The sequence below is a fragment of the Cheilinus undulatus genome, linkage group 7 (genome assembly GCF_018320785.1).
Source record: "Cheilinus undulatus linkage group 7, ASM1832078v1, whole genome shotgun sequence".
In the NCBI taxonomy this organism is placed as follows: domain Eukaryota; kingdom Metazoa; phylum Chordata; class Actinopteri; order Labriformes; family Labridae; genus Cheilinus; species Cheilinus undulatus.
This window is the reverse complement of record NC_054871.1, coordinates 18,764,353-18,790,691: the sequence shown is the minus strand read 5'-3', so window position 1 is coordinate 18,790,691 and position 26,339 is coordinate 18,764,353. Positions and strand designations below refer to the sequence as shown.

The 26,339-nt window shown below is 38.7% G+C and overlaps 1 protein-coding gene across 2 annotated transcripts in view; it reads left to right on the top strand.

Moving 5' to 3' along the window:
- The window catches only part of kank3 (KN motif and ankyrin repeat domains 3), a 39,795-nt gene extending 19,063 nt beyond the window's left edge, over positions 1-20,732 (top strand). The window contains exons 2-12 of one of the 2 annotated variants that reach the window (XM_041790838.1): positions 4,680-4,753; positions 6,553-6,637; positions 7,001-8,800; positions 9,936-10,038; positions 10,238-10,471; positions 11,528-11,618; positions 12,014-12,233; positions 13,341-13,483; positions 16,883-17,083; positions 19,041-19,142; positions 20,007-20,732. In XM_041790838.1, the coding sequence (XP_041646772.1) occupies positions 6,601-6,637; positions 7,001-8,800; positions 9,936-10,038; positions 10,238-10,471; positions 11,528-11,618; positions 12,014-12,233; positions 13,341-13,483; positions 16,883-17,083; positions 19,041-19,142; positions 20,007-20,069 (2,994 nt within the window). In that variant the 5' untranslated portion in view covers positions 4,680-4,753; positions 6,553-6,600 and the 3' untranslated portion in view covers positions 20,070-20,732. Of the gene's footprint in view, positions 1-4,679; positions 4,754-6,548; positions 6,638-7,000; positions 8,801-9,935; positions 10,039-10,237; positions 10,472-11,527; positions 11,619-12,013; positions 12,234-13,340; positions 13,484-16,882; positions 17,084-19,040; positions 19,143-20,006 lie in introns of both variants that reach the window. The other variant, XM_041790837.1, reaches the window with a different exon arrangement.
- The last annotated feature ends 5,607 nt before the right edge of the window (positions 20,733-26,339 follow it).

Below are 26,339 nucleotides of genomic sequence, written 5' to 3'. Positions count from 1 at the left end.
TAATAAAGGCGGTTGCTAAAAGACAGCTAACAAGGACTACAGCATTTGTTGGGAAGACTATACGTCATCATCCGAAGTGCAGCAACTGAGCCTGCCGTTTACTCGTATCTGCGGGTGATGACGTTAAATTCAGTTGACCGTGTTGTAGCTCAATATAGCATGATGTTAGCTTTTTAATTTTGTCGGATTAAAAAACCAGATATGATGCTTATATTATCAATTTATGAAGATTATCTTTATGAACAAAATGTGTAAGTTTCATAAACTTTTATTGGACACAGATCTTATTTCCAGCAATAATCCAAAAACCCTTTGAAAAATTCCATAGGTTCGACGCAGAGGGAACCCATGCAATGCTAACTTCCGGGTTTGCCTACAAAATTACGTCATGACTGCACCACTCTATTTCCACATACAACAGTAAGGCTGCCATCGGCTCCCAAAGTGCGCTGCAGAGCAAATCCCTCCCTCTCTAGTCAGTTACAGCAGTTCGACTGTCAGCACCCCGGTCCAGCTCTGGCACGTCTCAGAAGCGCGACTTTGTTCTACAGGAGATACCTGGCAGGTCCATCAATCCATGTAGAGAAGATTGATCCAAACAGCTGGAAAACATGCCAAGCTTCCGGTCAACTTCAAAATACAACACAATGCATGCACACCTGATTGTCATAAATCATAACTAAATAAACATAACGTCTCATCCTGCAGCACAAGAAAAAGGTCGACGGGAGGTCAGTATGTCACAGAGCTACTACGGCAACATTAACAAGGAAAAGTTAACTTTTCAGGTGAAAACCACAAACTTGTATATGAAACCACTCATCCTTTGTAGCCTACATGAATATTTCAACTTCCTAACATACTCACCCATGGCAGAAGCAAAAAGCATCATGGAATCATGTCAAAATGAATAATAAATCAACACCTAAATAATCTGCTGTTGATACTACTCCCGTGTGAACTCATAGTTCTTCCGTGATCTTGTGTGTTCTTAGCTCATTCTGTTCTGGGCTACTCTGTGCAGCGCTCTAGACACGCTTCGATCAGAGCAAAACGGCTGCACGTCGGTTTGCAGCACAGCCAGTGTATATGGAAGTTGGAGGTTAGCCTTAACCCTGCATGTTCACATCTATGATTAGGGTGTTCTGACCCTTGTTGGCATGGAGGGGAGGGGAAGTGCTAAGGCTACATAGCCCTCTACACAGAAAATTTCCAGATGCACACTCCAAACAGTGTTATTAGAAATTTCCCAGAATGCTTTGTTAACCATGGACAAGATGTCTGCTCAGGTGTCAAAAGAAGTGTACACATCTATTTCATTTCTTCACAAATATGATAAAAAAAATTATGATATCCATCTTTTATCATAATTCAACATTGTTTCAAGGCATTATATTCCTTTTATTTCATAAAAACATTTCAAAAATGCTTGTGGTAGAAATGTCCAGTAATGTTGTCACATCTGTTTATGTGAAAGCTGTTGACAACTTCTGATGAATCCAGACATCATAAGATTTCACCACTATCCCTCTGTTTTGAGGAGCAAGGGGGCACTTGAAGAGTAGGGATGGGCAAAAAAGTTCTCAGAAGTCCAGTACCTTTTTCTAAGTTTAGCCCAACCCCTTGTTTTTGAGTGACATCACCCCCTATGAAATAGGACGACCCTTTAAGTTGCGATATGTCATCAGTTGTTGTTGCAGCATTACAAAAACAGGCATTAAAACATCTGACACTTCCATCACAAGCGTTTCCTAATGCTTATTTAAGATCTAGAGGACAATAATGCACTGAAAAAAACATAAAATTATGACATAAGATTGTTTTCAGAATTTTCAAACCTTGCCAATGATTCCTATGACATTCTGGGAAATTTCCATAACACCTGATATGATTTCTATGATAAAACAAGAAAGGTCCTGTCCCTTTTCTTTGTGTTATTGTGTCAGATTATCACCTTATATTAAGCATTGCTATGTTTTGATGTAGCTCCACCACTATGCAAAGTGCTGAAATATAGTTTCAGGACTGATACAAAAATAAGCAGAATAAATGATGGCAGCTTTTTAAACATATTTAAGCTCCCGCAAAACAATATTTAAAACTTGACTCTCCCCTTTATTATATCCTGTTCTTACTTAGATTTTTTTTATCAAAGGAGGACAACCATCATAGAAGTGTCCTTCCCTTCCCTTGTGGGTCAACTTCTGAATAGGTTTTTAAGGATTAAAGTGGTTTATAGTAGCCTCTATGTAACACAACTTGTAAAAATACATTTATTTTGTGATTTCAAACTTGTCACAGCTCTGTCTGCAGCACAGCTAAGTAGTAGCTCTTGTCCTCACGAGTTTTGTATGCCTAGTATTGTTTGATTTGGCTTCACCATCTTTTTCTGAGTGGCATGGCCCTATGATTAAGTGCCTGCATGCAGTCATGATCATTGATGTGTTGAAAATAAAGATATGATGCAGTGTGTTTTTGTATGGGTGAACTATGATGTCATATCAAATCGTTTCTACATTGTCATCGATTCACACTATATTCCACTTAACTGGGTCTTTTAGAAAAAACAAAACAAAACAAAAACAACAACAACAACAACAAAAGAACATTTTATACTAGAGATGCAGCCATCTTTGTTTTTATTACATAAACAGAACAGAAACATCTTAGCCTGATTTTCTAAATAAAAAAGGGGCACCAAAACCCATCTGATCAAGGGTGAAACAAGAGTTTAAACAAGTCTTTAACAGTCAGATTCTTCTAATTTGATTATAAAACTACCCACAAGCAAACTGCTAATAAGTAATATGAGCTATTTATGGCTCTGGTAAGTTTGTATTTAATTTTTGAGAAAACAGCACAGTGAACCAGCTCCATTCTTGTGTTGGTTAGAGTAAACAGTGGCATGGAGGTGAGGTCACAACTTTTCTGATTGGAAGATGGAGCATCATTTTTACTGAGGTTTGACCTTAAGAGTCGAACCTGACAGAGAGACTGAGGAGAAGCAGAGTAGAGGCTGATAAGAAGACACTGAGCAGAACCGTTATTATCAGGTCGCAGAGATTTATCGGTTTTCTTTGCAGTGGTTATTTTAATTTATCCATTGTGTATAATAACATGTGGCGTAATTTGTGGTAATTAGCCTTCTGCCAATCTGAATGTTGTGGTTTTAACTTGGATAATAAACTGTCTGTCTGCTGCAGGCTGAGCTGACAGATGATATGTGTGAATTTGCGTGTGGCATAGGTTATCAGTAGTCAGTGAGCTGGAAGGACGAACGGCGTGTTGCAACAACATGTGTGAGGAATGTGCCGGAGGCTTCTGGAAAACACATCTGTGTGTGTGTGTGTGTTTGTGCTGCTACAGGAGCATGTGTTTAAAGTTAATTGAAAAACTGTATGTACCTCTCGTTACCGTTTCTGGAACTGTACCTGTTTCATATTTCAAAGATAAAGTATTTTAGCTCTTTTGAAATTAAAGTGGTTGCATTGAAATTACTTTCCACACTGGTTTTATGAAAACAACAAAGACAGCAGCCTCTGTAATTTCCTTAGTAAGAGCACACACCTGTGATCGTGAAGTTTGTAGCACTGCAGGTGGATGCAAATAAAAACCTCGACACAGTAGCCATGTTCACACTGCAGTTAAAAGTGACCCAAATTTTTGCTCACATTACTCGTATGGGATTTTTTTCTGACAGTGTTACAGCTCAAGTAGAGTTTAATCTGCCATTTTCATGTCTGATTCAGTCCACTTTTATGTGAAATCAACTGCAGTGTGAACAGCCAATCAAAATCAAAAGATCAGAACTGAGCATTGAGGCATGCATTGTGAATGAGCCATTGTCTCTTGGCTTCTTTAGCTCTACTCTGTTTCTCTTGGTTTGATAGCAAATCGTCTCCAATCCAACAGATCTTTCCCTGTGTCTAATGTTAAGATGGGAAAACACTGAAAAATTTAAAACAGGTGTGAGGAAAAGCAAGAAGATTCAGCATTTTCATTAAAAAAATCAAGTAGCACAATGAGGCAGGTGGATAACATAGGTGGTGAATATATAAACACACAAGGTATGTCTTTTCGTAAGGTACTGGTCCAACACAAACTTCCATGATTATTGGCAGAAGCTCACTGGAAACCTGATTTTTACACAAATATTCACTTATGCTGTGTTCTGACGTTAGTAGTGTGTTTATCAGGCTCTATCTCTCAATCAGAGTTCAGATCTGTCAAAGTGTATGTGCAGTCATAATAACTTAAGTTCTAAAATGTGTCCTGAAACAAGCCGTTCTCAGATTTTCCCTTCATGATGTCATATGGGGAGTTAGCACCACCCCTTTGGAAGAAAGTCTCAGCCTCCTCTCCTGATCCTCCTCTCAACTGCCATCCGAGAGGAGGATCAATAAAGTCACATCCATTTCCTGAGAGGGGCAGAGTCAGGGGGCGGAGTCGGACAGCTCATTAACATTTAAAACTACAGACACAGAAACTGCTTGTTCTGAGTGGGGCTGAAACAGGGTTTTTTAGACATGTAAAAATCCAATACTGGAGTGTTTTTTCAGCAACAAACTTCGCAGGCATTTTTTGGGGACCTCTGAGACCAATATAAAGTTGTCTTATAGGGGTAAAATATGTGAACTTTAAGACCAGTCTAATGATTCATGTCTCTCTTTATCTTTCAGGGCTGAGTTGAGCAGTGAGGTGGGAACCAGCCTGACTGCAGCTGCATGAATCACTCACTGAGCAGCAGAGGGAGGTAAACTTCTCTATCCATCATAATCAACAGAATCAAAGCATTTTGAAGTTAAAATGATTCATATTTATGCACACTTTTAATCAATTACAAAAGATGACGAGTAGAGATGCACTCAGCTCAACCATCTCCGCTGAAGACTCATGCATCAAAAACCAAACTCCATAAAATGTACTAGCTCAATAGTAAAATGGAGCTTCCATTTCATGGATGAATTTCCACATAATGAGGGAAAAAGCTGTTCTAAGAGGCCTTCCTGGTTGTGGCTGTGAGCTACTCACAAAGCATTCTGGGATCGCTCGCTACATTATCCAGAGAATATTTGTTGCCCAACACAATCAAGCAGCACAACACATGATTAAGATACAGCAACAGAAGAGCAGCTTCCAGCAGCAGTTCAAACTTCCTTATGTAGAAAAGTCTTTAATGTAACAAACAGTGTTTCTACAGCAATGATTGATATTTTGTGTCTGTCATGGTGGCACTTCTTGTCGCTGCCAGGGTAAGACATTAAAACTATGGATTTTTCTGTCTTTGAGAACTTCTATAAATATTTGAGGCATTGTAAGTAATTGATTCAAAAATAATGTAACACAGGAGTAGTCATCTTTTAATTAATGTAGACATTACAGTGCAATCACAGCACATCAGCACAGTTTTTGCACTGTTCCATTTGCTGTTATCAGCCTTCATTAACTGGTAGCACTTCTCCTGAAGCCCAAGAAGCATTATGTGTTTGCTGTTGTTTGGAACAAAAAAGAACAAGTAGTCCCAGTACTAGAACAAGAACAACTAAGTTGTCTTCCTTCATTCACTTTATCTATTTTCTACTTTAAGCAAATTTAAATTCACTTTGTTGGTTGATTTTATAAAAGAAATTTATCAAGATTAAGTTTTACGACTTGCATTGAGGTCTGCTTTTCAGAATGCAACCTTTGCTTTTTTTATCTGATGTATCTGCCCTAGAGGATATCCCGTTCCCTAGTTAAATGGTTTGTATGGCAGGTTCTTGTGGTTTTATGGCAAGAAGAACCCTGCGCTTTCTCAGTAGAGTGAAAGGTGTGATACTGTTGTTAATGGAGAAGCTTTCTGTGGTTTTTGGACAGAGTTCAGCTCTTTGTTATTGACTTTGGTCTGAGTGTTTCCCCCAAACTGCTACCCACACTGCGTGATAGTAGTTCCTATAAAAACACTCTTAAATGCAAAAGTACATTTGGACTTCGACTGACTTTTACAGTTTGGAAGTGGAAGTTCTACTCATATAGATTCCCTAACAGCCTCACTAACCACAGGTGAGATCTATGCTTTACCAGAAAAATGCACTCTCTTTGTGGTATGGATGATGTCAGCCTCGGTGTCCCTCAGCACCTCTTAAGGGGAGAAGCAAACAAGGGATCCATTTAACAAAGGCTCCTTATCTCTGAAAGGAGAGAATTCAGTCACAGGTTCTTACGTGCTAATGAGCCATAAAAACACTGAGTTCTTCAGGCCTCTCTGCACTTTGTAGTGAGTTTACAGCTCCTTTAAAGAGGCATCCATGTCCACCTTTAAAGTAAGAGCAAGGAGCTCCTTAGCTTGTCCTATATTTGTTTTTACCTAACAACTACAGCATGTTCATGGAATGATTTGGAGTATGGGGTTTTGATGCTCACAGAGATGCCAAATAAATACCTAAACACAGTCAGAAGGGTACAAATGAAGGTCTTGTGCCAATGCCTTAAACAAGCTTCAGTGCAGAGTTTTTTTCCTTCTTCTTCCTCATGACAAATGCATTCATGTCACTGTGTGTTTTCTTTAGGCAGGTGTTGATATAAAGCTGTTCTTGTGCTGAAAGGTCCCAGTCCTGAAAAATGACTCAGTCGGTTCAAGTTAACACAAAGCTGCCTGGTGAGACACTGCATTATATTTCACAGTTTATCATGTTTTTGTAAATCTGTCTCATTTCAGTTTTTGTGACTGTGAAACACATATTTAGTCTTAGATTTTAGGCGAAATTTTCCATTTACAATGTGCTGAAGTAGTGCCGTTTATTGTTGTAATAAAACAAATAGTTTCAGCCTGCCATAAGAAGGGTTGATGAGGTTCCTACAAGGAACAAACACCAAGTAAATACATTCATTTCATCTCTTGGGCACTAAGATTTGACCTTGGTGAAAAACACTAAAACATTATTTTCTGTTTGTTCAAAAGACAAGTCAAACAGGCCATCTTTTGCCCATATTGTCCAGTCACATATTCATTTCTCTTCAGATCTTGGCTCTCCTTTCATCTACTCCAGTCAAGAGGAAGCTGACCAGCCTGGCTCCTACTCCGTCCAGACTCCCTATGGCTTCCAGCTTGATCTGGACTTCCTCAAATATGTAGAAGAGATAGAAAGTGGGCACAATGTCCGCCGAGCACCAGTCAGCTCCCGCCGCTCAGGCCGAGGAGTCAAACTCTCCCAGAGGAGTCCAGGTGTTGGGGGACGCACTAGTGGGTGGACATCTACAGAGTCTCTGTCATCCCCTGCAAGTGAGGATGGCCGGGCTCCCCCTCCACCTCCACCCCGAAACCGCCTTGGGTCAGCACCCTGTGAAGGACTCTCTCTTTCTCCTGTGACTCTCCTTAGTGTACCTCCTCTCTCTGCTGGTGCCAAAGTACCACCCCCTCCACCGCAGCGCAATCCTAGAGTTGAAAGGACTCTCCTGGAAACCAGCAGGCGGCTTCAACAGGAACAAACCAATGAACACCAGAATGGTGGACGCCTTCAGCTCGCAGATCCTCCAAAACACCTCCTACCCTCCCCATCCACTCAGCTTCTACAGAGTAACTGGACTAAACCCAGTCCTGCAACTTCTGGGCGCAGCACTCCAGCAACTGGCACCACAGTGACTCCAGTCCCACCCAGCCAGCTGCAGACAGTTAGAGAGCAGATGGCTACAGCCTTGAAACAGCTCAAGGAAATGGAGGAGAGGGTGAAAGGAGTTCCTGCACTCGAGAAAGAGGTGGCAAAGCTCCGTGCAGAGAAAGACATGCTCATGTTAGCCCTGCAGGAAAAGAAAGCATCAATAGAGGCTGCTCAGCAGAAGCAACCATCTGCAGAGTCTTCTACCCAAACAACAGAGAGCTTACAAAGAGATCAGAGAATCCAAAATCAACTCACAGCTCCCTCTACACCTGAACATAAAGGCCCTGGAAAATCTGGTGATCTGAAGAGGCTGACTGAGAAATTTGAGAGGAAGGAAGAGAAAGCTACAGAGTCTTCTTCAAAAGTTTTAGTACAAGCTCCAGAAAAAGTGTCTGTTGTTGAGAAGAAATCAGTGGCTGTTGGGGACGATACTCCATTGAACTGTGTTGTTTTCTACTACAGCCAGGGTGTAAAAGATGCATCTGAAGGCACCAGAGTAAATGTCTGTGACAAAGGCACAGAAACAGAAGTGCCTCTGGTTCATGAGGAGGGAACACAGGCCAAAGTGCAGACAGAAGAGGCTGAGGTTTGGGTCATGGAATCTCTACTCGGGCTGACCAGCGAAGCACAGAGAGAGATTGACACGTTACAGGACACCATTAAATTCCAGCAGGAGTCCATTGTGGCTTTAGAGGACCGGCTAAGTTTAGCCAACCAGGAAATGTCGAACCTCAAAGCCAAGATGAAGGAGAAAACTTCCAAAGTCACATTTGAGAAGGGGGTCCTTGTAAAACCAGACACAACAAATGCCCATGTAGAGACACTGACTTCTGTTTCACAGGATGCTGCAGTTTTGTGTCATCCTGAGGTGAGCGATGCATGTGTAGGTGAGAGCTTAATGACAGATCAATCAGAACAAAGCACCCAGACTGATGCTGGAGAGGAAGTCACAAAACCAGCTCCTGTTGCAATGGTAAGCACGGGGTGCCAATGGGAGAACTTGTTCGAAGAAAAGATGGAAGAGCAGGAAGTTACACAGCCAAAGAAGAGACAGTGTACAATCGCTGAATACAAGGTTTCACCAGAGGAAGAGGTTGTTGGTATGGCTGAGAAGAAAGATGAGGAGCAAGGAGAGAACACTGCAGCTATCAGTGCCAAGACAGGTGAGAAATAAGATGTATTTACTTCATTTGTTGGATTAAACTTTGGTGTTTTTCTTCAAGTACAGGAAATAATAAATTGTATCTGATAGAAAGAACACATACATCATCACACAAGGAAATGTTAGGTCCTGTGCCCTGGTGGCACCCAGAACCCCCGTTTCGGAGTACTTTTAAACAGCATTTGTTGTTTGTAAGTTGTTAAAGTTGACTTCTGCCTCCCTCTTCCTTACCCATGAGGTTATTTAAAATAGCTCTAGGAATGTAATATTTTTCCTTTTCTTCAAGAAATTTCACCAAGAAAACATGAAGCCAAGTCAGATCAGTTCTCCTCTACATTTATGTAACCTTCATATCCATCTGGGAAAAAGCCCATGACCTGTGTCTGGGAAGGGCAGAACCTTTCAAAGTAAATCTTGGAGCGTAACTGGACAACTGTTCTGTTTGTCACACTCATTACAGGCTAATCAGTGACAAAATATATGAAGCACTCGGCATGTGCAGCCTTAAGGACTAAACTACACAAAGCAACAGGCAGCTGTTGATTAAGAAAGGGCAGCGCTGAAACTGGCAATTGTGGACAAAGGCGCAGATACATAGACCACACACATCACCAACAAATATAACAATAACCTCTTCATGTTCAAAAACTCAAAATAATACCTCACAAACATATTTAAAATGACTAAAAACTAATGTATTGTGCACATTAGTTTGGATATTGGAAGATGATTTAAAATTACACCGAGTTTCTAAACCTATTCATCAAGTTCTCACCATAGGAGACATATTTGCTTAATTGTATATTTATCCATAGCAAGTTCAACATTTCTTATTGTGAGCAAATACATTTCTATGGGTATAACATCTGGAAGTTTTTAGCACTATCACTTCTATAAATATAATTACTCATTCAATAAAAAAATACAGAATCATACTTCAGATATCTTCACTGAAAAGTTGTGGAAAGGCAAAGTTTTGAAACCATTTTTCCATTTAATATGACAGCACCATCTTGCATTGAAAGAGACTCATGACATCACCTTGTTTACAGCATGTGTCATGGCTGAGTTTAATGCTTTATGGTGTACTCTGCTTGAACTCTTGTTTGATCCCTCTGCTGTCGTTATGGTAACAGGTATGTTGAAATCAATTATGAAGAGGAAGGATGGGAGTAACTCAAGCGAGACTCGCGCTGCTGGCAAGAAGAGCCTGCAGTTTGTTGGCATTCTAAATGGAGGGTGGGTAACAAGAAGTAACAAGAATCCTTTTTTTAACACTGTAAAAATAAAATAAGAGTGTCAGATTGTACCAAGGTTTGCAACAACCCTTTGATCATATCACAGGTTTTATAATTAAAAACAAAAATAACGCGCTATCCCAGCGCGTGAAAGATCAGTTACACATTTTGAATATCAGGTATTTCTTATTTTCTTCCAGATATGAATCCACATCAAGTGAAGAAGAGGAAGAGGGGGAGGAAGAAGAGGAGGAAGATGGGAGTTCTTCTGGAGAAAGTGGAGAAGGCGAGTGCTTGGACAGCACAGAGGAAGATGAGGCAGCACTGGAGGAAGAAACATCAGAGGAGGAGAGAAATGTCAATCTGGATGAGAGTGACACAGACGAAGAAACCCTGAGAGCAGCTAACTATTCATCTGATTCTGTGAAAGAGAAGTATGTTATTGCTGTCTATAAAATAAGTTATTCTGTATACAATGCTGGTTTTGAAACTATGTACAGTAGCTCATATGATTTAGTAAATATAGGTTCCTGATTAGTTCAAGTAGTTGATCTAATTATAAGAAATCATCCATCCATTATTTACATCGCTTATCCTGTTTGGGGTTTTGAGCCTATCCCAGCTGTCTTTGGGCAAGAGGCAGGATACACCTTGGACTGGTCATCAGTCAATTGCAGGGCTGACATGAGGAGACAAAAAACCAGGCACTCTCACACTCACACCTACGGCCAACTTAGAGTTACCAGTTAACCTAACGAGTGTGTTAGATGGTGGGAGGAAGCTGAAGTAACCGGAGAATCCACATACACACGGGGAGAACATACAAATTCAACAAAGAAAGGCCATAACCTTCTTGCTTGGCAACACACTAACCCCTGTAATGCTGTGCAGCCCACAGAGAGAATGCCTCAGAATTATCTACACAAATAATTTCCAAACATACAGTACAATGCAAAATTTCTAGGCATGTTTTGGCCAAAATTGAGGCTGATGTAAGGTGCAGATGTGGTGAGTAAGCTCTGAAGGCATCATGGGGCAGGAAGGTGAATTGACACAACCCCAGTGGTGCTATGGATGTCCTTGCATATACCAGGGGCATGGGAAAATAATAAAAATAGTAAAGTCTACACCGTTAGGTAGAGTAAGGGGTGAAGTGGTGAGTAAGCATGGCCTAGGGTACTGTCCGGGTAGCAGGTGTGCCATGAGCCTCTGATCAGGCTGTAGATGTCCTAAAGGCAGGAAAATCACTGGCGGTTTCCGGGCGTGTTACCGGGAGTGAAAAAGCAGAGACAAAAGAGATTCTGTCAGGGTTTACCTTTGCTGCTGAGTGACACACATGTCAACATGTGTCTAGCTTGACTCCAGCCCCAGGTTGTGGCATGTTGGGCCCTGTGGTGAGTCCTTAGCGCCCTACAAGCCTCCAAAGCACATGACTGTATATGCTGAGAAGGAATAGATTTTTTTATTTGATTTTAAACTTTTTGTTGCAGGTTCGAGTTGAGCTCAAAAATGCGTGAAGCCTGCCTCATCATGAAGAACCACCTCAATGATGACATCAAGACACTGAAGAGTAAGGAAGTGGTGCGTCCCTGCATGCTTCTTCAACCCTTTTTTTTGAATCACTGAGATGCATAATAACTTTACCACTTTAACTTCAACAACGCAAAGTCTGAGCCTTTTCTTCATAATTAAATCAAGTTTATAGAAGCCATGGGACTATATTTTGTGGTTAGAAGTATTTTGGGCCGCAGCAAACATAAGTTACAAACAATAGGGACTTGTTGTAACAACAACAGAGGAATCTTAACTGAGACAAGCCTCCAGAGCAGGATTATTAAAGAGACTGAACACCAGATGGTTGAGGAATGTAAGGCTGATAATAAACTTGATAAAAATTGTTTACATTTACACATTTTTAATCTCTAAAGTAATGTATGTATCCGAGGTTAAATATGACTTCTAACCTTCACCTTCAGCTCTCCAGCACTCACACAGTCCAGCTGGAATGGTTCAGAATCTCCAGCGCTAAAATGGCTCAGCCTTCACGGGTCTCAGACTACCTGATGGCGTTCTCTGAGGTGTCGTCACTGCTGCTGGAGCACGTAGTCAACATGACCGACGGCAACGGCAACACGGCTCTTCACTACAGTGTATCCCACTCCAACTTTGGTGTTGTGGGGTTGCTGCTGGACACAGGTCAGTGAAGAGTTACACAAACTGAACTGCAGAACCTTGACACAGTAATACAGTTTTTAATACACACTTACTTCAAAGAGGTCCAACTGGAGACAGCATGTTGAGGAAATCTTAGTTCTTTGACCCAATGGGCAAAAAGGAGAATGCCAGAGGGTATGCCAGACATACCCTCATGGAGTAGTGATTTCCTCTTGTCAAATAACAAACAGAAAACCTCAAATCAAACTGACTATGGTGATATGAGGATAGTGACTCTTACCCACAACCAAAAAAATTCAATATGCAAGCAAAAATACAGATTCCTTTGTATTTATTCAGTGATTATTTCAACTAAAAAAATTACATTCTTGTGGCATGCTCTTTGTTTTCTGCCTTTCCTGGTATAAAAAACAATCTCCTCCCTGGTGCCAACTCATCCCATTTCTCCTACCTACCTATATACAGGTCACCCAGCGCTCAAACTACCAATGCTACCAAAATAAAAGCATGAATAAATTATTAAATATTCTTAAAAAAATGCCACTAGGCATAAATAATGTAATCCATAAATATTTTGGTTAAAAAATGACCAAAAAAAGTGAATTTATCCAGCTACATAAAACATTGTGAATAGCTCCAGTGCCTTAATTTAGGAGGCTGTTTCTGTCTTTTCTCACTTTATTCAAATGAAAAAAAATATCGTTTCTTTTGAATTCATTGAATGTAGTGTTCAAGTAAAAAATATGCTAAGTTACAACAACAGATGAAGTTGTTGTATGGTATATTAACACAGAAATCAACAATATTACATGGTATTTAATAAATATTAACCTAGATGATACATCATTAAGAGCAGGGGATGTTAGACTGTTTGGTGGATAAATAGTCTTGTTAGGCTAATAAAATCCTGACATGTAAATGTTAGTATTTGATTTCTGTGAAGTAAGCATTCCTTAACTTCTACTCACAGATATTTCTGCTGTATTCTCCTCCCTTTGAAGGGTAAATATTTAAACCACTTCAATAAAAAATAGGTAAAGAAACTTGACATAACTTTTCTTTAGTATAGGATTAACTACAGTGTTGTCATTATTTTAAATCTACTGTTTAAAAATGTGTTCCCTGCAGGTGTTTGCAATGTGGATAAGCAGAACAAAGCTGGCTACACTGCTATCATGCTGGCAGCTCTCTCTACTGTGAAGGAGGAGGACGATATGGCTGTGGTCAAGAAGCTGTTCAGTCAGGGCAACGTCAACGCCAAAGCCAGCCAGGCAAGACTTCCTCAGTGCCTCACAGAGACGTCTTTTGTTCATTCTGTAACTTCTATGTTTTAGCTGTAATTTTTTCAACAGTCATTCCTGCATGTAATCACTGATTATTGAACAGATGCTGGATTTATAAGGTTTGTATCAGTCACTTTAGAAATGTAAAAAGGACATCATGTGTTTAATGGATAAAGAAAACAAAGAGCTTCTGTGGTCGTGTGGACTGCTCCATCAGCCAGAAGCATTTCATCACTTTAAAGACTGATCTCTGGCTCAGCTGACTCTTCAGTGACTTAAATTTGGTTTGGACACATAAAACTGGTCCTGTGAAAAAGTGCAATAAATCCAAATACAGGAACAGTTATTTGAATTACAGCCTAATAAGAGAAATTGCCATGGAGGTGATTGAGGCACTGATTTGATTTGCTACGGTAGTAGGCTCTTCTTTCAGCATTGACTCATTCCCTGTAGGTTTAGTCTGGGAATGTGTTTGTTGAGGCAAATGTTATTTGTTTAAATGTCAGAGAAGTTCAGTTTAACTTAATTACTTTTTAATTTGTCAAAACAGAAAGTAGATTTCAGTGAATGTCTCCTTCATTCCTACTGTTCATTTAAGTGAAGCTCAAAAGAAGTGGAAACTACCTTTCTTTGCTCCCTGTGGATGTGAACGCGCCAAGTGTTGAGAGCATTTCTTGTGCTCTAATGAAGTCTGGCATTCAGACCCCGATGAATAATTGGTTATAGGTGAGATTACTGGGTTAGAGAAATGTGTAGCCTCATGTGACTCACCAGTTATTTGTGAAGATCTTGTGAATTCAGTGGTTATATCTTTCCGTTTGATCTAATCAGGTTGTATAGTGTATGTGTTTGGCCAAGGCGCCTGACATACTCTCACACTGCCAAGTCATAGGACCCCAAATTTATAGCATCACTTGCTATAAATCCAATTACTGCTGCTTGTTATTGTTGCTGTGGGTAACAACACGAGGCATGCAATGCAATTTTAGAGTCAAGAATTAAAGTTGTGCTATTTTCAGCTGGAGACTGTGGAGATGGGTTTCTCAGTGACATTTGCTTAAGTCCTTGCTGTACATTTAGATTTTTTTTTAGCAATATAAAGTTTGCTGCTTTTAAAGAAGAAAAATAAATTATTATACCCTTTAAAATTACTTTCTATGGTTCCTCTTTTTGATGCAGAGCATCATCTTGTAAATGTATGTCTACAATTACAACTGTTCTAAAAGGGGGAAGCTAACGGTGGAACGACAATGATATTTGATGATGTCCAGATCTCTGATCTGTACTTTGCTGACGATGCTGTGATCCTTGTGGCGACTGTAGAGTGTGGAAGTTGTGGGGCAATTCACCTACCCTGACAGCATAATCCTTCAAATCGTTGACTGGGAGGCTATGATCAACCCCAGACTTGGACTTGTGCATCGGGCGATGGGTTCGCTGAGCAAGGCTGTGGCGTTCCCAGTGTCTGAGCACACAGATGAAAGTCAGAGTCTTTCGGTCTTCGGTTCTTTTGGTCTTACTATACTCTTGTAAGGCCTGGATGCTGACTGATGGTTAGAGGCGACCCCTTTGTGACAACTACTCTTTGGTGCATTTTTGGGTATCACTGGCAAGACCGTGTGTCTAATGCTGATGTGCCACTCAGAATGGTTCATCATTAGAACAAGATGCATGCAATACTTATTTTCTCATTAAGAGGATATTGATGAAGCCAATATCATGTGGGAGGAGCCCAAGTTTATGTCTTAATAAAAATATTTTCTCTGTAATCCCCTTGTGGTAAATAAGGCAAAAAGGTCAAATGAGGACCACAGTAACACTGGGCAGAAAGATGATGAATCAGGGCTCTAAAGAGCTAAATGGAAGGGCAGAGAAATACTGAATAAAGATATGTTGGCTGATGGTGAGAAATCTGCTAAAATGATGAATCATTTTCCAAACATACCTCTAATTTTGGCCACCAGTGTAGCTTGCAACAGTGCTTTGTTGGCTAGCAGTGCTATTGTGCTGACAAATGGTTGTATTATAATGTACTTTCCTAAAAAATAGGTCATTTTTTTGGGTGGAAAAACTGCTGTCCAACTGTTGTGTCAATGCTTAATGTTTCCATTAAGTGGAGCATATCATATCAACTCCTAGAGCTCAAATTCACTCAGGTTGTGTTCAATCATTGCCAGCAGCATACATCAGAGACTGTCATGTCATTTATGTGTTCTGTGTTGCACAGTTCTCCGTTCTTGTCAGACTGTTAAGTTTTTGTACAAGCTTTTTATAACAATTGGAGTGGTGCTTTGAAAAGTTGAGCTGGTTTGTTACAAATGCCAGGACTCTTTTGTGACCTGGCTTAGCAATAACTGATCTAAAACTGGATCAAATATATACAATGTATGGAATAAATTGAAATGGGGCACTAGTCCACCAGCCCATTTTGATGTTAAGTTTGAGTGCATACATTATTTTGTTACTCCCTGTAGTAATTTACCACATCTGATTAAAACATACACATTTCCTAAACCATCCTTTTAGTACACCTCCATGTGCAAATTAGTCTAAGAAAAGCAAAACTTATAAGTATGACTGCATGCCCCTGACCAAAATGTAATCGATTTTTGTCTAAAAGTCAGTTTGCTGCCAAATCAAGATCAATTTAATGTGTCCAGGTATCAACCAGGAAGCATATGCTGTATGCAAGAGATTTTCAAACAAATCTTAGTTTTAAATAAGGCCTATTTAATGTTGTGCTAACTCAGAAATTAATGCAAAAATTGTCATTCTGCACTATTGCACTGCTGTCCTTTTTTATGCATATACCTGTTAAGTTTGAGCTGCTTTCATCTTGTTGGTCAGTATGTATAACTATATTTAGGGCAATGAAAAAATTCCATGAAATTCTTTTTATGTGTTGACATAGTTGGCCAACATGATTGGCACTAATAAAAAGTTGTATTTAGTTTGGTTTTCATAAAGTTTTAAGTGTTGGGTATGAGGCCTCTTGAATCTCTGTGGCTCAGCAGACTGTAAATGGGCAATGCCAGATAGAGATTTACAGTGAATCCACCTATTCATGGCTATTAAGGTTATGTTTTTCTGCAAGTACTTTTTGTTAAAGTCTCTGGTTTAAACTTCTTAAATGAAATTTTGATAACCACACTTTAAAGAAAGTCAACATTTTTGAAGAAGCTGTGCTTACTTTGCCAACTTGTTGCACTGTACTGAAATTCATTCAGGTCTAAAAGTGAAGGTGCATAATGCTGATTATCAGTAAAACTTACTGGTAAAAAACATTCAGGCTGCAGAATTATAGCAATCATATAAATATTAGTACTGTACTACATACCACAGCAAACATGAAAAAAACTTGATTTTTTTTTCTATTTACCCTTTTAGGCTGGTCAGACGGCACTGATGCTAGCAGTCAGCCATGGTCGTCAGGAGATGGTGCAGGCACTGCTGGAATGCGGCGCTGATGTTAACGTGCAGGACGACGAGGGATCCACAGCGCTGATGTGTGCCAGTGAACATGGCCGTGCTGAAATAGTCAAACTGCTCCTGGAACAGTCTGGCTGCGACATTGCCATTGTTGATAACGTAAGACGTTTAGGGTTTCATCATTCAGCTGATTCAGTTGTTGAGAGAAACCTTCCTTAGCCTACAAACTGTTAGATGTCTGAATCCCGGAAACATCTGAGCCATTTCTTGTCTGGGATTCAGCTTAATCTGAGCTCAGGAAATGGCTCCTCGTGGGAAATTAGTCTGTGCAGTTTCCTCTGCTTTTCACCTTTTTTTCCTTCTCTTGTTTCTTGTTTTTGTTTCTTTGCAAGATAGGGTAAGAGCTAAAGAGCCGTGATCAGATTGGTTTCATCTGCCTTCTGCTGAAATCAGTGCTGTTTACAGGAAACACAATCACAGGGCTACTCACAAGCCCTCAGGGGAGGAATTAAAAAGCCACAACTCCTCTGTTCACAGCTGCAGACACATTACCCAAGCCATATCCATACTGCATTATTTGAGCCGTGCTTTAGCCACCAGTGACCCTTTCATTCAAATAACTGTCCTGAAAAACACAAAAGATGCAAAAATTCCAGAAGTGATTACAATGTGACTTGAACAGTTCTTGACTAAACAGACAGGCTGATAACTACAACAAAAGTTAAAAATCTCACAATGTAGATGTATATATTTAGGATACTGATTGTAATATTTCTCAAAAAGTTACCTTTTGTTGATCAGGAAAAATTTTAAAGTGATTTCACAGAGGAAAGATCTGGATGCTTGAGGAGACTTCAGGCAGACAGATATATGAGCTTTAACATCTGTGCCAGAATGAGTTTGCCTTGTAGAGTATGTAGCTCCTGGGTTGTGTTTCAGTGCAGCACAGCTGGACTGAGAGGTTGACTGGTTGGAAAACACTGAGGAAAGCCCCTTCCTCCCCTGTCCTCCAAAAACACAGTAAAACAGAAAAAATCATGACTGTGAGTCAGAAGGGCAGCCTAGTGGGTCATTACTTAGCTTTCGGATGTCTTTGGTTTTGTAGTCTCTTTATTTGAGTTTTAACTTTACACTTATTTTATTTTTTTAAATCTCCAACTCCTAAATAGCTAAATACTGTAAATTGCTAACTTTTGCAGCATAACAGAGCAAGCATTATAGTTAAGGTAGCACTTGTATGCATTCATGAAACTGCAAGTGGAAGATCTGAAAGCAATAGTTTTCCATAGTTTGATCTACACAACTCTTAATCTGTGGCAATGATTTTTTTTCCTCTGCAATCTTCTAACCTCTGCAGAAATATTGTCAATTAAGAAGGCAAAGGCAAAAGTGTAATTTTTTGTTCATGTTTAATTTAGCCTGTTGCGCATGCCTTATAGATGAATACAAGCTGCAGTATTCAAAAAACAACTTTCATGTCAATCACGTTCACTTCTGATGCCTTTCTGAGTTCTTAATTAATATAAAGTGATCACCCCCCCCCCCCTTAAACTTAGATATATACTTAGTATTTGACATAGATTGATTTTTAGGATAAGTTCCTATTCTCTGCCATTTCAAAATATACTAAACCATACCTGGGCATTATGTAATATCCCTAAAGCCAACCTGCAGACTTACAATGTCTGTCGAAGAATAAGCTGTAGATAGAGATGCAACAGCAGAAAAGTTCTACCTGTCATGTCTAGCTTCACATATTTGATTAAACTGCAAGAAAAAAAATAATGGCAAAGAAAAAGAAATGCTATGGATGCAGGACAGATCAATGCTGTGGTTGCCTACGGGCCAAGATGCACGGTTGTAACCTGACTGATGGGAATAAATAAGTTCCTTGAGCATCCATCACAAAAGTGATCCAACACACACGGACAGAGGCATAGTGTTGTAGTACATCATGTTTAGGCCTCTGGAAGAGCAACAACCGTGTGTAATGTCTGTCACATGATCCATCCAACCGGTAAAGCTCAGTCTCTTGTGTTTTAAGGGTCAGTGAGCTTACTTTTACTGTCTCTGCCTTAATCGTACTGTATCTTTTTCTCCCTTTTTCTGTTTGCAGGATGGCAGCAATGCTCTTTCTATCGCACTTGAGGCATCTCACAATGACACAGCTGTGCTGCTCTACGCCCACATGAACTATGCCAAGACCCAGCCTGCTGTGGTAAGTCCACCCCCCAACACCACAATTCCCCTGAGAAGATGGAATAGACATACTTGAGATGGAGCAAAAGATTCAATGTTTTGCTGAATAAAATTGACTTACAATGTGTTTTGCACTGACACATGTAAAAAAACAACTTAGAAACTATAGGAAAAAAATGCTTTTATCCGATGGTGAACTTTATCAACTGTAGTTTTAAAGAAAAATATGTAATAGTTTTAAAACATTCAAGATGGGGTGCAGGTGGTTAGGGCGTGCCCCATGTACGCAGATGACCCGGGTTTGAATCCAGCCTGAGGCTCTTTACCGCATGTCTCTCCCCTGCTCTCATCCCTGTTTCTGACTCTATCCACTATCCTCCTCTATCAAAATAAAGGCTCAAAATAAACCTTAAAAAACAAACAAACAACAACAACAACAACAAAAAAACATTTAAGATAATGTATTTCAGGATCAAAAACTAAAAGGTTGAAAGCCCCTAGACTCAAATTAAACCTGTAGGAAAGAACATCAAGCTTAAATGAATGCAGGCCATGATCCCAACATAACTTTACAGTGAGCAATGTCTCCTCCTGTATTAATAGTGGAAAAGATCATCTCTAGGCTTTAGTTTGGGTGTAGGTTGCACCAAATTAGAGTGCACTGCTGCCCCCTACAGGTGATATCGAGTGTATGTACACCGTTCTTACTTGCAGTAAACTGAGTAATTTAATTCATGAGGCTAAATAAATGATATAAATAATAATAATATATTATATTAGAATTATATTATTATTATTATTATTATTATTATTATATAATTTTGGACAACACACTACAATAACAATAAAAAATTACCTCTTTTCTTCACATTATGTCTTTCAGGGGAGTCCAAAGACTCAGCCAAGGAGCCCCACCAGCCCACACAAGCCCTGGCCCTCAGACTGACAGAATTATTGGCTCTCATGGAGGAGGACAGAGCAGAAAACATAACTGGATCTGAGCTTTAAAAAGCTCCACTGGAATTTACTGAAATAAATATGTATTTATATACTGCCATATGCCCTGCATTTATAAGTATTGTTGATACGAGAAATATTATTTTTCCATATTGATTCTATTATATACTTGACTAATATGAGCTCCTAGCATGTCTGAATGAGGTCAGGAGATCAGAGACCTTATATTTATTATTTGCACTTCACTAATATTTTACTGTCAAGAGCAACATACAAAGGTGGCAAATAATACTAAATTATCCTTTGCAGATTTTTTTTTTTTAACAGGTAATCCCACATTACCACAATTATGTGCGTCAATTTACAGTATGTCAGTGTTCAACAGCAAATCCCAGTGTCTACACTGGCTGGCACATCATGCAAACTTTACTTTGACTACTGTTTGCATGACATGTAGAGTGTACACAATGGGAATCAAACATGATACCATTGTGTGTTGCCCTCCACTTTTCTCTTTCTGTAGTGCCTTGGTTAACTGATCTGTGATTCTTTCCTTCATAATCTGCACTAACTGTCTGTGCGTTGTATGTTCATATAAATATTTACGTTTGAATATATACATTCATGTCTGAAATAAACAGATTTACAGAAACATGATGAGGAGGAATCCTTTCTTTCAGTTGACTAGCATCATGATTTGATGCATTATATTCCATATTAATAAGATATTTCTAAGTGACCTTATTTCTGTAGTAACACTAAAGTAGCTGAAGGACTCAACAGGACAACAGGACTTAATCAGGTTAGATGTAAACTGTAGCAGGAAATGAACATACTCGATTTATGTCCAGTGAAACTGTTCTTAACCTGACATGCCAGATGGATGTGTTTCACACATCTGGGAAACCTTCAATACACAGCGTTTGGGAAAGGGCAGAGGATTTGAAAAAACTCGGAGTGTGATTGGATGAACATCCTGTCACATCTTTACGGGCCAATCAGAGCAACAAAATGTGATGTAGCTGCGACCAAGGTGCGCATGCGCAGCTCCCAAGGAATAACGCAAACCATGGCGACTACAGACATATCAGTACACGACTTGTCGTTTTTGAAAAGAAAACAACTCACTGCTGTTCTTTTTGCTTCTTTAAAGAAGAAATATCATCAAGTTCTGATGAAACTGGCGCTTTAGCAGCATCAACGTTAAGCTCTTCCGCAATAATTGCAGCCACCTTTTGTTGCTGCCTACGTCACGACTCCCCGCACCTCAAAGTACTGCCCCTTGTCACTGATTGGTTCTGTCACTTTTTAACCGGGACCAAACGGTTGCAAGATGGATTCACCAGTGAGAAACAAGGAAACGGGCGTATCCATCTGCTCTGCAAGGTTAACAGTTCTTGCACAGTGTGCACAGTTACTTCCCACTCTCCTATGCAGTCCAATATAAAAAGGAATAAAAATGAAATTTGTTTTTTCCAGACTTGCCAAGAACTTTTAAATTCAAATATTTCAGCTAAACATTATTCCAAAAATAAGATATTGATTTTTTTCACGCAACCTCTATTACCACTGCAACTCCAGCAGGCTCCAATGTCATAGAGATGATACTCCTAAACTGTAGAGACATTAAGGGGTTACATGGGACAAAAATGTAAGATAACTTACAATCACTGATAAAAAACAAAAATGTGATGGTATGAGCAGTGTTCTACCTGGAAGGCTCCTGCTGTAGATTTCCACAATTCCAAAATACATGATGAGAATGACACAAACAGCTAAAGTCGTGTGTTTGTGTGAAACATAACCTACCATGCAGGCTTGCTGAGGTCGGCCACTTTCTTGTTTTGGAGGTATGCTATGTGTGCCTGTGGCAATCAAAGATACTTTTGTCATAATCTTAAACTGAGTTTAAATTCTAATGTATACTGTACTTACAAAAAAATCAGTTGTATGAAAAATGATAAGAAAAACAATTTTTGTGTAATGTAGAACACTGTCACATAAAAAAGAATATATAAATGTGAGTAGATACCAGCCATAGGAGATATTACTTTTTCAGGATTTTTAACAGCTTACTAAATAGATTACCTTTCCAAGAAAGGCACTAGATAATGTTTACAGAGAGAAAACAAATCAATGTCCTTGACAATCATCATCTCTTTATGATTTTCATCAACTATTGCAGCATTCAGGATATCTGTGAGAAGATTTAAAATAGTTGTTAATCTAGCTATTTTTTATACTTAAAACATACCACAGGTCCTTAGACTGCCAGAGAATTGTACTACTGTACTCACCTTGAGTTGTTTCTGTGTAACCTTTAGTGAGGAACTGCATGGCTTTGGCTGCATGTAGTGGCATATGACAAAGTCCCTCCCAGTGCACATCCTCTCCCAGCTCACTCAGTACGGTGCTGTAACCATTTTCAATGCAAGATAGCTTGTTTGTGTCTGCAGAATTTTTAGAGCCCCCTCTTCTCTGCACAAATTTTTTTTTTTTTACATTCAATGCACATGCTCAGGTACACGGCAACTGCACCATTCAAGTCTGAAGTATGGTGAAAATCCATCCTGAATATTTGCCTTAATTTAAGACACAGCAAATTACAATGAAACACTCCTAGGGTATAGTCCATTGTCGCCACAGAGACATGTACTGGTTTTTAATGGCTGATATAAAGCTATCAGACAAAAGCATCATGATGCCTCAAGACTCCCGTGCAGAACATATTAATTTAAAAATGTCTTAAAACCAATGCCACGGACTGTCATTTGACCGATCTTGTGATTTAGGTTGAAAAACCTACAAGTTCCATGGTCTGAGTCAATGTCACAGACTAGGAATCTATCAGATTATAGCCAATAATGTTGATTTATATGCTCATTTTGACATAGCGAAATAAAGGATACATTTCCCTATGTGAAACCACAACCCAATCTAATAAAGTCAAGGTCAGATTAACTGACTTTTATTCCCTTTAACATCAAACTCAACTGTCTAGTAATTATCAATGCTAACAAGGTGACAGTCACCAATCTAGGCCTACAAGCCCAGTCTACACAGTTATGTCTCCCACAGTACCATGCTGAATTAATTGATTAAATAATTACAGAGGTGCTATCTGGAAAATCATGTAAACCATAGAAGACCATTCTGTACTATATCAAAAATAAAAGCATTATTGGAAGAATGCTTTCTTCATGATATTGGTACTTTGTTCAAGAAACTGAAATGCCCACTTGCCAGATTTAGCTTTATAGGGAAACATTTCTTAACATGTTTAATTATGGCTAAATGATGACACAGATCTGACAGAGAAGTTAAAAGAAGGTATGAAGAAGAGAAAGCTACGAGAATTAATCAAAAGAGAATTCTAATGAATAAATTTATTCATGGATCTGTCTGACGTGCAGGGTTGATTCTGATACCTAATGAGATTTGGGAAGATACCAACATTCTTTTGAAGCACAAGACAGTAAAATTTGGTCTAGTATTTATTGAGGTCTATTAACGCAGACCCAAGCAGAAAGCTGACAATGTGCATCCATGTAAATAACCCACATATTACCTGGTGAATTGGAACCTAATGTTTGTGGCTTTAAGACTAAAACAGAAAAATATAAATACATTTTTGCAGTTGTCTGTTTGAATAAGCTTGCAGGCATTGCTGTAATAAAATTAAATCAGTAAACGGCAATTCTATTTTGCTAAATACAAACATCATATCCAACCATTACTCACTCAATTTGAGCTTTTTGAAAAATGTACCTATCAACCAAAAAGATAATTGTTAACGACTAAATTACTAAAACCATGTTAAATTTAGAGATTAATGATAATATAATAATAATAACTTTATTTATATAGCACCTTTAAAAACAGATGTTTACAAAGTGCTTTAACAGACATAGCAATAGCAAGAACTCAGGGATTCACAAAATAAACAAATTTGCAATAAACCAAACAGAGAAAGTCTTGATAATCAAACTGAAAATCAAAACGAACTGAAACAAGGAATGGGAATGACATGGATGACCTTGAAGGCAGTTCAAATACTAAAAGATGAAAATATCCAGGAAAAGACAGTATGATAGGATATGACAGTAAAACTGTACACAAGTTTAAAGTTTAAAAGATTAGAGAGGTAACACAAATTTAATAGGTGTTCAATAAGACCAGCTGGGTGTGGTCATCTTATTTTAAATGCACTCTAAATAGGCCACTGAAAGCTTATTTTTTTCAATTAAACTTTTACATTTTCTAAATGGGAAAAAAAAATACAATGACAGCAACAATCCTCATTACTTAAAATAATAATAATAAACTGGATTACAAAAAAGGCAAGGAAGACTCCTTCATGCACTAACACTGGTAAAGAATTTTATACTCCAAAGCTTTCAAAGTTCAAGTAAAAGAAGCAAATGGATCACCATACATCAGCCCTGATTGGACAGGGCTGATGTATGCCTTCAGGCTCTGCTTTGTATATTTGAAATCAGGCACATCTAAATGTCAGGAAACCAAATTTTTGGCCACATATTAATGACCAAAGTCCACACCATAATCTTGTTCCTTGCCAACAAATTGCAGATTCATGCACAACATGTTTATAGTTTACTGCATTAAAACAGTTTCTTCATATGCAACATATCTGATAACAAAGAAGATTTGGCCAGACAGTTTCTTTTTTAATTTTTTCTGGCAATATATGAACAACAAGTTGGTTGTTTGACATTTGTCTGCTGAGTTACAACTGTAGAACAAGTCTTCCAGAACTTTTTCTTCTAGACTTCAGCTTTTTATGTTTTACATTTATATCCATCCAGTTCATATTTTATCTAAAAACTGGCCATTTTTGTGAATGTCATGGCCTAGGGCTAAATCTGAGCCATCTGCTAAACATGACGCAGGTTTATTTCACTGTCCTATATAGACAAATTCTTCAAATAATGCAATTTCACAGGCCTGAGACTTCTAGGTAACAGGCCACAGGATCTTTCTAATGTTGCTGTGTGGCATTTGATGCAATGGAATTTGAAACTGATTTGTTTGGTGATTTATAACTTTCCAGTCTGACAACCTTGAGTTTTCTTATATCCAATTTTTCTCTGTGTTGTCCACAAATATACTTCAAGACTGCATGGGTATCTCGAGGATTTAGTAATTCTGTAACCAGAGGACCTTACATTAACCTTAAAATCTGGGGAAGTCTTTTTGTGAATGAAGTGTGTACCACATTGTTCCATTACTGTGGTGAACAAGGAATCAGGATGGAGTGTTCTCATGTTTCAGAGATGCATAGAGTGGTTGCAAAGTACCTTAAAATTTGCATCAAGTCCATACAATTATTTATGCAGGGAGAATGTGGACTTTAAGGACTTTGCATGTACAGGCCATCTGGCAATGAGCCTCCCTGCGCTCTCATGCTCTTGGATTAACTTTAATCCTCAAATTTTAGCAGAATATAATGCAAGGCTAGTCAAGCCTGTAAGTTTTACAAATACCCCCTGGGTAGAATCCATGATGGTCACAAGGCCAAGATGAACTTCTTTTCATGATGACAAAGAATTTTACAGTTTTTACTTCATCACATGGTAAAATTAAAGAACTGTTTAAGCCAGCAACTTTTCCATTTCAAATCCATTTTTTCATGCAGTGCTCCAAGTACAATTTTAAATGTAAATTCATTTAAAAATATAAAATGCTTTTTTGTATTTACCTTTATTCTTACTCTGTTTTATTAAGACAAACTTACAAGGGATGGTACAGAATGGGGCTCATGCTATCACACAGCTGTGATTCAAGTAAATATGTACAGTTTGCAAAATATTTGTTTACTAAAATGCATACTTTGAATAGTTTTTAAATTTTCAATCATTATTTTCCTGTTTTTTGTAAATGATTGTAAGAATCAAAACAACCAACACATTCATAAAAAAAAGTCAAAAGTAAACACAAGGTTCATCATTTCTGTCTTGTGTTGTAATATGAGACAAAATAACATCATGGTAAACTTTCAAGCTACTTAAAACTTTCTCATGCAGAAAACTACTCAGAAACACACTGCTTAACATTCAGATCGCATTTTCATGTCTGTGAAGTATATTCAGGTGAAAACAGTTTTTCTAATCTTTTGGCATATGATCATGCAGTGAAATCCAATTGTGAAGTCATTAGCATGATGCAAGCCACAGCTTTTAAAGACCATTACTGCAGAAATACAACTGTAAGCAAATCTGCAAGCAAATCAGTAACTAAG